The 13,732-nt window shown below is 42.7% G+C and overlaps 1 protein-coding gene and 1 pseudogene across 3 annotated transcripts in view; one reads left to right on the forward strand and one right to left on the reverse strand.

Annotated features, from left to right (window-relative positions):
- Positions 1-903: 903 nt before the first annotated feature.
- PCNX1 (pecanex 1) overlaps positions 904-13,732 on the forward strand; it is a gene marked incomplete at both ends in the record, with an annotated part of 169,946 nt that continues 157,117 nt past the window's right edge. For both annotated transcript variants that reach the window (XM_080706775.1, XM_080706776.1), the window contains one exon: positions 904-1,056. In XM_080706775.1, coding sequence (XP_080562901.1) covers positions 904-1,056 — 153 coding nt within the window. The remainder of the gene's footprint in view (positions 1,057-13,732) is intronic.
- Positions 10,508-10,813, reverse strand: LOC308270722 (U6 snRNA-associated Sm-like protein LSm3; annotated as a pseudogene). Its single transcript has one exon. The product of its transcript is annotated as a U6 snRNA-associated Sm-like protein LSm3 (transcript).

A 13,732-nucleotide genomic window follows, 5' to 3' on the forward strand; every position in this document is an offset into this window, starting at 1 on the left:
AACCTTATCAAATTCTTCCAGGCCTTCTGTGACGCTCTCAGCCCTTAGCTTCTATCTCTCCTGGGTTTTAATAAATACCACCAATCTCGGCTAGGCTGCTTTTCTGCCAGCAGGGTCTGATTCCGGAGTTAGAAAGGCCCGGTGGAGCTGGGCGTGGTGGTGGCGGCGTGGGCTTTCGGGAGGTTGAGACAGGAGGATCACGGTTCGAGGACAGCCTCAGCTACTTAGTGAGGTCCTCTGCAACTCAGTAGGACCCTGTTTCAAGATAAAGGATAAAAAATAGGGCTGGGGGTGTAGCTCGAAGGTAGACTGCCCCTGGGTTCCATCCTCAGTACTGCCCCCCCAAAAAAAATAATATTAAGAAAGGCAGCCAGGCGGGGGCGGGGCCTGCAGCGGCCGGGGAGGCGGGGCCTGCAGCGGCCGGGGAGGCGGGGCCTGCAGGGCCGGGGAGGCGGGGCCTGCAGCGGCCGGGGAGGCGGGGCCTGCAGCGGCCGGGGAGGCGGGGCCTGCAGCGGCCGGGGAGGCGGGGCCTGCAGCGGCCGGGGAGGCGGGGCCTGCAGCGGCCGGGGAGGCGGGGCCGCGGGGGGCGCGGCTTCCTCGCGTCCTCCGGCGCCGGGTCGCGCTCGGCGGGCCGGGCTAGCGCTGGCGGCCGGCGGGGCTCGCGGGGGCGGCGGCGGCGGCGGCAGCGCCCGCAGGCCGGGCGCGGGGCGCTAGGAGACAAGATGGCGGCGGCGCTGCGGAGGCCGGCCTCCTCGTCCTGCTCCTCCTCGCGCTCCTCCGCCCCGCCGCTCGCCGCCTCCGCCTCCTCGGCGTCCTCGTCCTGCAGCAGCGCTCGCCTCGGCCGCGGCGCCGGGCGGCTCTCGCGGAGCCCGGGCGGGGGATAGGCGCGGCCGGGCGGCGGGCATGGGGTCGCAGACGCTGCAGATCCTCCGGCAGGGGGTGTGGGCCGCGCTCAGCGGGGGCTGGTACCACGACCCGCACCAGGCCACCTTCGTCAACGCGCTGCACCTCTACCTGTGGCTCTTCCTGCTCGGCCTGCCCTTCACCCTCTACATGGTGAGCGGGGCCGGGGCGCGCGGGCCTGCCGCCCAGGCCGCGGCCGGCCTCCACCTGTGGCCGCCGCCATGCCGCTGCCCGGGCCGAGCGCCTTTCGGGCGCCGCGCTCCTCCCGGGCCGCTCCTCCCGGGCCGCTCCTCCCGGGCCGCTCCTCCCGGGCCGCTCCTCCCGGGCCGCTCCTCCCGGGCCCCGCTCCTCCCGGCCCCGCTCATACTGATAATGCTCCTCCCGGCCCCGCTCCTCCCTGGTTCTGGCCCGGGCCCCGCTCCTCCCGGCCCCGCTCATCCCGACCGCGCTCCTCCAGGGCCTCGCTCCTCCCGGCCCCGCTCCTCCCCAGCCACGCTCCTCCTGGCCCCGGTTCTACCGGCTCCGCTCCTCCCTGGCCCTGACCTCGCTCCTCCCGGGCACCGCTCCTTCTCGGTCCCGCTCCTCCCGGGCCCTGGCCCCGCTCCTCCTGGGTCCCCGCTCCTCCCGGGCTTCGGCCGCGCTCCTCCTGGCGGCTGGGTGGTGGTCAGCCCGGCCCGCGACCCTCCTCCCGGTCCCTGTCGCTGTCCCTGGCCGCGGTCGTAGGGGCGGCCCGGGCTCCGGTCGGCGGCCGCGGCCTTGGCAGGCCGGCTGCGGGGAGGAAGCGGGGAGAGACGGGGAATCTGGCCGGCATTTCCCGGGGTTGTTTGGGTTGGTTCAAGGCCCTTGGCTGATAGGAGAGTCCTGCCTGTTGCTTAATTCAGTAGGGCCAGCTCCTCCGAGTGATAGGTGTTTTTTTTTTTTTAAGCGGTTTTTTTTTTTAAAGCGATGTTTTAAACGAAAGTTGTAGGCGCTTTTTTTTTTTTTTAAGCACTGTAGGTTAGGGTGGGGCGTTAGAAAAACTAATGTGCAGAGAAGTGGTACTTACTGCAAATTTAAAGTAAAAGGAAGGGAGGGAAAGATGGTCACTTTTTATTGCCAGAGGATCCTTTTGAATATGTTTCTGCTAACTTTGTGGTTCTTATTGGAGCCAGAGTCAGGATGCTGGGTTAGAAAATCCCGGAATGCGAGTTTGAAAGTGCCAAAGGTGTGGACACACAGTTCTTCCCTTAATGACTCGCAGTTTCAGGAAAAGTGTCTGTTAGGGAAAGATGTGCAGAATTTCACATCTCCAGCAGATTTCAGTTTTTCATTTAAACTGTTTTGAAGGGGCTTATTGTTTGAGCTATAAAAAGCTATTTAAAAAATGCTGATGGCTTATTTTATTAAGGAACTTGTTTGGTCTTGTCGCATTCTGAAGATTTATCATGAAGTGTTATGGTTTCAATTAGTTCTGGCCTAGGGAGTCCTATTTGCACCACTATACCTTCCAGGAATATGACATCATTAAGAACAGGTTAATTACTTTGGGTGTAAGAATCCTCAGGCTGCCCACAGAGCTTTACTAGCAGATTTCTCCTGTATTCAGAAGAGTTGTAGATTTAAAGTTCAAAATGATTTTTTGAGCTATTAGGATCAGTTGCTTTGTCTCAGTGTAGGGTTTCTATGTTAGCGCCTGCCGTTAACTTCGTTAGCATGGTTAGGCCACTTTGTGTAATTAACAAACAGTACTAGAAATATTAGAGCAAGTAGAAACCAGTGCATTGTGTTTACCTGCTTCATCTTGGGAATTTATTCAGTTAAGTTTAACTCTCGAATATTTGAATGTCTACTATGTACGAGACACTTTGCTGGCTTCTGGAGAACTAAAATTGCGCCTCTGACTTTGTTGTTTTAATGAATGGCAAACTTCACTCTTCTCAGGTATTTCAAAACTCCTTTTGTCTGTCTTTCCATAGCTACGGCATGACTGCAAATCTAATGGGTGCAGTCTTCACAAATTAACTAGAGCCCCATCCATTGCGGGCGCCATTAGCATCGCCACCTCTGCTCTCCTGGTTCAAGCCACCCTTCTTTCCCTTCTGGATTACCCCAGTGTTCTGATGCAGCCAACCGCTTCTCTCCTCTCCATACAGAAATCTGAGTGATTCTTTCAGATCATGTCACTCTTCTGCTCTTGGAATCTCTGCCCCCCCCCCCCCAATTTTGCCAGCGTAATAATCTTCCCAGATAGGAGAATATTTCTGCCCTGGGGCCTTTGCTGTTGCTCTTTGGGCTGTTTGAATGGCTCTTCCTTCCCAGATACAGGTTTCTTGTGTATGTGAGGCTTTCCCATATACCTTATGTAAACAACCGCCTGCACCCTCACCTTGGTTGCTCTGTAGCCCTTCACCCTCCTTGTAGATAGTATTTATTGCTATCTGATATATATAGTTATTTGCTTAATGTTTTTGTTATCTCATTAGAATATAAACTCTAGCAGGCAGGGACTTTATTATGTTCTCTGCTATATTCTGGGACCTATATCTGTGTCAAGCATTTAGTAAGTAATTAGATGTTAAATGAATAAATAGAAATCAACAAGACTTATCTTTTGCCCCCAAGGAACTTAAAAGCCTAGCTTGGGAAGGGTGAACGACCTTGAACTGTAGAGTCAGGGGATGGAACTTGATCCAGAGGTGTTAGCGAAGAGGATTTGTGAACATTTTTGGAAATACACTAGTACTTCAGTTTGAAGTATATACCTAAAATAAAGCAAAATCTAACATTCTGTGTCAGCCATAGGTTATTATACACTTCTAATAATAATTACAAGTAATAATAACTTTATTTAGTGTGTAGGGTCTTTATTCCAAACCTTCTGTCCTCATGAAGCGTAGATGTTAGTGACATGTTTTGTAATCCTAGATGTGAGCTGAGATTTACACAGGACTTCTTGAAACCAAAGTCACTATACAGGTTGTTTTTTACTTACATTTTATATTTTTAAAGAGCCCAAGTCAGCCAGGCGTGGTTTTGCATGCCAGTATTCCCAGCACTTGGTAGGCTGAGGCAGGAGGATTGAAAGTTGGAGACCAGCTTGGGTGATTGAGGGAGACCTTGTTTCAAAATAACAAAAGGGCTGGGAGGATAGCTCAGAGGTAGAGTGCCTCTGGGTTGAATCTTTCAAATCATAAATGAAACAAAACACTAAGTCTATAGAGAGTTTGTACACTGAGTTATGAAGAGTCTTAGGACTTTTGTATAGGATTTAAACATTTTTTTCTATTAGGATCTTGTGTGGTTAGTTTCAGGGGTGGAATTTATAGCTTATACAATTGTTGAACTTAAGTAGTGGAAATTAAGTAGTTTTTTTTTTCTTCTGAGCTCTTATGATCTTTCTTTCCCCTTACGTTACTCACCCCTTTTTATTTTTGTACATCCCATGTCACAGATGGTGAGCCTTTGCAGGGTGGTTAGGCACTTTTTGTGTGGTAGAAAGCAGACCAGAACTGGTGTTATCTTGACTTTTGAATCATGACCCTTGTTATTGGGTGTGTGGCCTTTGGGCACAACTCTTCACCTTCGTGAACCTTGATGTAGTAATTTGTGATATATTTCTTGAGTATTTTGCAAGAAACTATTTATGAAATAGAGTGGTTTTTTTTTTTTTTTTACCTTCAGGATGGCCTTCAATAAATGTCACTTGAAAGAATGGCTAATTAGAGCAGTGGTATGTCTGGAGAGGATTAGCTCGCTCTGGATTTATTAAGTCAAACCATTATGGTAACATATTGCTCAGCATATTGTTTTCTTTAATACAGGGTTATATCCCTACATGATAAAATAGGCATTAGAATCTGTTTATATAAGAGGGGCTGATCTGGAGTGTGGCCCATTAATGCATATATTGTAAATGCTGCAGGTAAATTTAAAGAACATGATCAATAGTGCTCCTAATTCCCAGTCCCTGACTCAGTTTCTAGCCGTTACTCAGCCTGTCCTCTCGGTTGTCTCACAGGCATCTCAGAGTTGTGTCTAAAACCATTCTGAGTGCCCCACTGGACCTTGCTGACGTTCCCCAAAGCTCTTATTTTAACCTGTCATTTTAGTTGATGGCCCTGTCTTGTTTGTTTGCTCATACCGTCCCCTCCCCCACGCCTGCTGAGCACATCTTGCCAGTTCTACTGTCAGGATATCTCGGAGCTTCTCACTTCCTACCTCGTGCTGTTGTTTGGATGCGTTACACTGCATGATCTAATCGAATCATTTCCCCATTACTGGTTATGTAGGTGGTTCCCAGCTTTTGGTTATTTAGGAAACACTCCGGTGAATACTCCTGAGGTAAAATTTTTGTTCGAGTCTTTTGTATATATTCCTAGAACAAGATGTGGAGGAATGCTGAAGGAGTAGAGGTCAACAGTTGGTGGTAAAGGTTGAGTTTCATCCTTTACTGTTTGTGTAATCTTGGCTCGCAGCATGTTTTCTGTTGAGAGTGAGGGAGAAGGGAAGAGGAGATTAAAGATCTGAGAAAGATCCCCAAATGTGAAATGCTTTTCTTACTTTTGGTAAGTGGAAAAGTGAATTAATTAACTACTGAGAGCTGGTAAGTGGCTGCAGCGGAGGCTACCTTTGAGATCGGAGAGCTTCAGTTCAGACTGGCGAAGAGAAGTGTGGGGTAAAATAGATTGACTTGGGGGTTACCAGCATATGGGTAAGATCTTCTTGGGACACCTGAAAACTCAGTACAGAGAAAGTGGCCTTGGACAGAACTCCAAGGCCCAACAGCATTTCAAAAATCAGCCAAGGAGAGGAATGTAGGAAAAGGAAGATGGGAGTAGAGTCATGGAAATAGTGTTGTGCTCCTGAAAGGTAGTGCTGATGTAAGTCTCCATTAGCTGCATCTGGAGTACTTCCCCAGCCTTCTTCCCACCCCACTCAGCACTTCCCAAAGCAGGGCATTATTATAAATTTCTTATTCAGTGGAGTTTTGGACAAAACCATTTTAGTAACTTTTTATCTTTGGTAATAAAATTTTTCTTAAAGTACTTCTTAATTCAAACTTTTCTTAGTCCAAATTAAAGGTGTTTGGTGTACTAACAAATAGGAAAAATCTTTATTTTTCCTATTTATGCTCAGGATAAGTCTGGGAGGAGATTGCTTTTTTCTTTGTTATTTAATCTGAGTTAAATCAAATGCCTTCATCCTGTGGGTCTGGTGGGGGAGGTGAGAACTATTTGGTAGGTGTGCTGGGACACCTGAGAATAGTAACACTAGAATAACTTAGATTAGTGGTGTGAAAAGAACACCACAAACATCTTGTAGATTGTCCTCCTGTTGACTTCCTCAGCATATGGAAGAACGTTACCAAATTACTGGGAAATAAGTAGCCACTCATTTCCTATTCCTCTTTCCATCGTCCACGGAGAATTTTACTTTATTTTTTTTTAAGGTACGGGGATTGAACCCAGGGGCGTGGTCTACCTCCGGGCCTGTTTTATTTTTTATTTGGAAATAGGGTCTCATTGAATTGCTGAGGCTGACTTTGAACCTGAGATCCTTCTGCCTCAGCCTCCCGAGTAATGGCTACCATTACCATTACCATTGCCATTACCAATGTGTGCTACCACACCTGGATCTCTGTAGAATTTTAAAATGCTTCAGAGTTCTTCCATTATCCATGGAACCTGATAGAACTTGATGCCAGTCACTGTTGCTTTGTGTTATAAGAAAGAAAAGAAAACCTAGGGAAAAGCAAACCATTTCCTCTTGAGGTTTTAAGAGAGAGAAAGAGAAAGCCCCATTCTGTAGAGCTTTGTATAAAACCAAGTAAAACCCTGAGAGCTGACCGCCCTGAGAACAGCCAGGAAGATTAGTCATACATTTGAGAAGCTTGAATCACGTAGCTGCCTGTTTTCCTTTTCCTTCCCCTCTTCACTCCTTGTTTGAGTGTTGTCTAGACATAAACTAAACAGGTCCAACCACCATAATTACCATGTTTAAAGCTTTAAATCTTGACATAATCAGATTTATAGAAAAATTACAAAAAATCACAATTTATAGAGCTCTCCTATACTCTTTACCCAGTTTTCTTTCATATTGAAATGTTATGCAACTATGGCACATTTTTTAAAATTAAGAAATTAACATTGGTAGAGTACTATTAAAGGACTCCACATTTTATATAGATTTTGTCCATTGTCCTTTTTTCTGTTTCATGATCCAATCCAGGAGACTGTTGCATTTCATATCATCTTTAATATGGTGTTCTTACTGTTTTCCCTTAAGGTCTGGGATTCTTTGAGGACTTACACTATTTATCACAATTTTTTTCAGATGTATCTTGTAAGAAGTTTTATGTTTGTCATATGTTTTAGATGGACAAAGAGTATTCTGAATATTTTTGTGCATTGATCATTAGCTTGTAATTGGCATTTTTTTTTTTTTTTTTGTACTAGGGATCAAGGGTATTCTACCTCCAAGTCACACCCCTAGTCCTATTTTTTTTTTTTTTTTTTTTTTTTTTTTTGCGGGTCTGGGGATGGAACTCAGGGGCATCCTACCTCCAAGCTACACCCCCTGCCCTATTTTTTATTCTTTATTTTGAAACCGGGTCTCACTGAGTTGCAGAGGGCCTCACTACGTAGCTGAGGCTGTCTGCGAACCGTGATCCTCCGGTCTCAGCCTCCCGAATGCTGGGATTACAAGCGTGCGCCACCGCGCCCGGCTCCTATTTTTATTTTGAAACAGGGTTTTACTAAGTTGCTAAGGGTCTCACTAAATTGCTGTGACTGGCCTTGAATCTGTGATCCTCCTGTCTCAACATCTTAAGAACTAGGATTGCAGGAATGTGCTACCATGCCCAGCTAAAATTTGAGATACTTTACATATGCAGAATTGTATAAAGTAAAAATTCTAAGGTGAAAAGACTATTTACACTTTAATGTGGTTTTGGCAAAGTAGATATCTATTTTTTCCTATATAAAGTTTTTTAAATTTATAAATTAGAGAAGATAGGTACACACCATCTTATAAGGTAGAATATGACTAACCCTGTATGTGTCATAACATGCTCAGGAATTGGAAGGAGGATGTAATTATTTCCTAGAATGCTTTATGCAGAGAGAAATCCATACATTTAAAACATCATTTCCAGCCAGGTGCCATGACAGGCCTTGTGATGGGATCTTCCTGAGGTTTGTTGTGCTAAAGCAGTGTTTCTGTAACCTTCCCACCAGGCACCTGGATCTTTGTTCTGGGGAAAGATTGTTTATTAAGAAAATGTGTTCTTGGGTATGCTGTTTGGCTCTGCTGTCAAGTTTTTTTTTTTCCTTCCTCCAAGTTACACTCCCAGCTCTATTTTTTATTCTTTATTTTGAAACAGGGTCTCTCTTAGCCAGGCGTGGTGGCGCATGCTTATAATCCCCTGCATTTGAGAGGCTGAGACAGGAGAATCTCACAGGTTCAAAGCCAGCCTCAGCTACTTAGTGAGGCTCTCAGCAACTTAGTGAGACCCTGTTTCCAAATAAATTATAAAATAGGGGTGTAGCCGGGAGGTAGAAAAGCCCCTGGGTTCCACCCTCAGTACCCCCCCCCCAAAAAAAAAAGAAAAAAAGAAAAAAGAAACGGGGTCTCAGTGAGTTGAGGCTGTCCTGGAATTGCGATCCTCGTGTCTCAGCCTCCCAGTGCTGGGATTACAAGCGTGCACCACTACATTCAGCTCAAAGCATTTTATTGTAATGTACTCAACCTGTTAAAGGGTTCTCAGTGAGTTACTTTTTAACTTCTGAGAATATGTTCATAAGGTCACTATTTTTGGCAAATATGTGAAACAGTCCAAAGAAAGTATGTAAAAACAGGTAAACCCAAATTAAACAATTATCATTTACACTTGGGATATTTTATGTATGCCACAACTATAGAACATGTATCATTTCCACAAGCACCCTGACCCTCATGAAAAGCCAAAATGAATGTGGCAGGGTAGCAAATATGGTTTTGTTTTGTTTTGGCATTTTGCTATTGAAATTCTCAATATAAAGGTTTTTATATTTTTAGGTTTGGCTAATCTAAAAATAGTATTATCAAAAAAAGACTTACTTTTTCAGCTATAGGTCATAGGACTACCAGAGAATATAATATGCTATTGAAGAATAGGCTGAATCATAGTTTTTAGTATCTTTATTTGAGGATTTTCAGATGACAAAGTTGAGAGAATAGTATGTGATCACTCATATCTCTACCTAGATTCCACAGTTATGAACCTTTTTGAAGTATGTTTGCTTTGCCAGGCGTTGTGGTGCACACTTGTAATCCCAGTTCTTGGGAGGCTAAGACAGGAGGATTGCAGTTTGAAGCCAGCCTGGGCAACGTAGCAAGACTCAGAAACCTAGTGAAACCCTCTTTCCAAATAAAGAAAATCAGGCTAGAGGTGTAGCTTGGAGGTAGAATGTGACTAGGTCCAATCTCCAGTATCCCCCCCTTCCCAAAAAAGATATTGCTTCAACTGTATATATAGTATCTATATATAGTTTTGCTATCATATAGGTGTATAGGACTAAATTGAAAGTATGTTGCAAAAATCATGACATTTCATCTTTCATTGCTTCAGGTTTTATTTCCTATATAATTATAGTAGCCTTATTTTAAAGATAACAGTAATTCTCTAATATCTAATATCTATTCCATATTCAAATTTCCAATTTTTTATACTTTTATTAGTGCATTGTAATTGTATATCATAGTTAAGATTTTGAGTGATACATTCATATATACACATATCATCCAGTTACTGAAAAATGTCATTTTTAGCCAATCTGAAATAATTGATGCTTAATAATTTTTCTCCCATTCAATTAACTTTTTTTTTTTTTTTTTTTTGGTGGTGGTGGTACTGGGGATTGAGCCTATGGTTATTCTACCACTGAGCTATACTCCAGGCCATTTTTATTTTTTGATTATGAATTGGAGTCTTGCTAGGTTTTCAGTTGCTGGCCTGGAACCTGCAATCCTTGTGTCTCAGTCTCCCAGGTACTGGGGATTACAGGTGTGCACCACTACACCTGGCTCAATTAGCTTTTAAAAAGTCTATGTCAGTTATAATGTTGTATTATCCTTTTGTTTAATTTTGATGTTCTCCCTCAAGCTTTTGTAGTTCTTGTAAGTTTAAGCTATATTTTATTGTCCAATATTATAGTTTGTAGACTTATAAATTTTAACGTAGCATTCTATTACAGATTTCTCTTTTGTTACTTTGCGTTTGATTTGGTGATCTCATACAATTACTGACAGAATTTTAGGACATCTTTTTTTTAAAATCAAAAAGGAAACATCAAATTTAATTTAAAGGAAAAAACAGCAGAACTTGTCTGAAAGAACACTGGAGAAAACCAATTATTGAAAGAATTCAGCATCTTGGTGAGCACATCTATTGGAAGGGCAGGAGAAAAAATGCCATTTAGCTTAAGAAGTTGTAAGCTATTTGTGAATCATTTCAGGGGTGGAAGAATTCTTGGATCATTTCTTAATATCAAAACGTATACAACTTTCCTTTTGAATGTGTTGCACATTTAAAGAGGCAATTGTACAGTCTCCTATTTTCTACACAGGATAAATTCTTTGTTGCTGATCAGCCAAGTCTCAGTGTAGGGGCAACAAATTCAACACCATCTCCCCAGACAAAGAGCATTGGAATATTCCGTTTTGTGGATTTGTATATCTCTTCATATGTCTCTTCATCAGATTCTATAGTAGTCACAGTTTCTTCCGCATCTCCCAATATCTTATTTAAGTGTTGCTCATAAGCATGTAATCTGCCCGGAAGCTCTCGGTCTTTTCTCATCTTCACATATTCGCTCTTTCAGGCTGAGCCTGATGAGATCCGAGGCTCCTCTCTGGTATTGGTAGTTTGTTGCTGGTCCATGTCGTCCGCCATGTTTCAAACGCCATGCCCATTTCCGCCTCTCAGGACATCATTTTCTTCACGTCACACTGTAGTGTATTACTCAAGCTTTCATTGTTTGTTTTGGTTTCCTTTCTTATTAAAGCCATAGCTATAGGTAAAATGGAAATAGTAAATGTAAAATCACAAAGTGTACCACCGTACTATTCCAGGTATTGACCTGCAACCTTAAGCTAATTATAACTTCTTGTTTTCTGTTACTAACAGGATGAGGAGAATCGGAACTCTCTTCAGGGTGGTTGCAGGTGACACCTCCCCTCCCGGTGCCATTTCATTGTGAGCCCCTGCTCATTTCTCTTGTCGTAGCAAAAAATATTATGTCAGAACACAGATTAGAGTGAGGCTAATACAAGGATGATCTTGAATCTGATGTTTTGTTTTGTTTTAAAGGAAATTATTCAGCCACTTTAGAAGATTGTGAGGGAGTCTATTTTTATACCTGACTAGTGTGTGTCATAATACTCCACTCAGTTGCTGCCTGTGGCACGTGACAGTTTTCTACATAGGTGATTCATAGGACAGTATCAGTACCTTTTTTTTTTTTTCAAACAAAGCAAACAAAAACCCCAGCCATCTATAACTGGGAATTTACTTACTTGAGGTCCTATTCTCCACCTCAGTGCATTACTATTTGGGGGTGATTCTGGGTATATGTATTCTGAAAAACTGCCCCCAAATATATCTACAGAAAAACCCCATAGGTGTTTCTGATGGAGACTTAGGTGTTTCTGATGGAGACTTCCAAGTTCACAGTCACTACTCTGGGTAGTCTTAGTCTGTTATTATTAGCCTATTATTTTCTCCTTAGGTTGCTGGTTTAACCTATTAAGACCAATAGCGAATAAATCATTGAATAACTTGGATGCTGGCTATAGAATAGACATTTTGTTACTGCTAATAATTACACTTATGTAGCTTTTTTTTTTTCCCCAGTATACCATTTCTCAACCAATTCACCCTTTACTTAAAGATCCACTAGATTTTTGTCATGAAAATGCTAGTAGAAACTGTTGAAAGTAGTCAAGTATAGCGAATCCAAAATAAAAGTTACCTGCTTACCCTGCTCTACCCAACCAGCTTCCACCCTATAGAGAGGATTGTTAAGTCTTGGTATTGTATACATGCAAACATACACATACATGTGTACCCAATGGGATTATATTGTACTGTAGGTTCTGCTGAAGTACCTGTAGTTCTTCCTGAGTTTTGAATCATGGGTAAGTAATGTGTTTTGTGAATATAACTTAGTCAATTAGTTCCTTACTGGGAGACATTTAGGTTGTTACTTTCCTCTCTTAATGCATACAGTGCTGTGGTGAAAACTTACAAGATTGTGCGTGTGGGATTTTCTTTGTGTATATGCTATGGATTGAACCTAGGACCTTTCACATGCTAAGCACATGCTCTAACATTTCTTGTGAAAATGTTTGGCACAAATTTCTAGAATAGAAATAACTGGATCAAAGGTATGGACATTAAAATTAAACTAGCTGTTGCCATGTTATACCTCAAAGTCCTAGCATTTTACATTCTCACAAGTATATGAAAAAACCATTTTCCTTTTGTTCTTACCAGCATGGTTGTGTTGAACCTTTTCCAGTGGTCAGTGTAAAATGGCATGTTGTTTTAATTTGTTTCAGTAGTTTTGAATTCTTTGAGTGCCTTTTTATATGGTTGGTAGGCACTTATTTTCTCATTTAACTGCCTTTTGTATCCTTTGACTTTTTTTGAAAGTTGTGTTGTCTTCTGTGATTTGTGAGTACATTTTATATATACTCACATATATACATATATAAACTATTTACTTTGTCTGAAAAGGCTTTTAATTATATAAATTTAAAACATTTAGTAGTATTCTCTTTCTCTCTCCCTTGTCTTATCTGCTAGCTCACTGCTTATCTTCTCTTTTTCTTCCCTGAGATGGTCCACATTTCCTTGAATGTATTTTTTCCTAAATAAATGTGTTGAAATCTGAAAAAAAAAAAAAAAAAAAAAAGCTGGGCGTGGTGGCACATGCTTGTAATCCCAGCTTTTGGGAGGCTGAGACAGGAGGATCACAGTTCAAGGACAGCCTTAGCTACTTAGTGAGGCCCTTTGCAACTAACTCAGTGAGATCTTGTTTCAAAATCAAGAATAAAAAAAAATAGGGCTGGGGGTGTTGCTTGGAAGTAGAATGCCCCTGGGTTTCATCCCTAGTACTGCAAAAAAAAAAAAAAAAGAAACTTGAAAAAAATTTGAGTAGTTATATTTGCCAGTTTTTTTATCATGATGTAAAGGCTTTCCCTATTAAAGCTTATTTAAAAATCATTTTCTTTAAATATACTTTAATTTTTTTTAAAATTTGGTAACAAGTTTGCATAACTAGAATATAAATATTAGAACTCTAAAATGTGGAGAAAGGTTGCCCTTCTGTACCTGCCCATCCTCTTCCCATCTTATTATTATTATTTTTTGTTTGTTTTTTTGGTGGTACTAGGGTTCCTGGAAGCCCTTCTATCTCTGGTCTACACTCCCAGACCTATTTTATATATTTTATTTGGAAACAGGGTCTCTTAAGCCAGCGCGGCTGGCTTCGAACCTGCGTGATCCTCCTGTCTCTGCCTCCCAAGCACCGGGATTACAAGCGTGCGCCAACATGCCCGGCCCCATTTTATTTTTAAAGGGGTTCTTTTTTTTTTTTGAACCAGGGATCGAACCCAGAGCACCACACCTGCAAAGCAGGCACTTTGCCACTGAGCTACATCCCGGCCCTTCCCATTTTATTTTTATTTATTCTTATTTTTTTGCTGTACCAGGAATGGAATTCCCCCCCTCCCCGGGGTGGGGGGACATTTTACTTCTGAGCTACACCTCCAGCACTATTTTTTATTCTTTATTTTGTAACAGAGTCTC

The sequence above is a fragment of the Muscardinus avellanarius genome, assembly GCF_963383645.1.
Source record: "Muscardinus avellanarius genome assembly, chromosome: 12".
Taxonomy (NCBI): Eukaryota; Metazoa; Chordata; class Mammalia; order Rodentia; family Gliridae; genus Muscardinus; species Muscardinus avellanarius.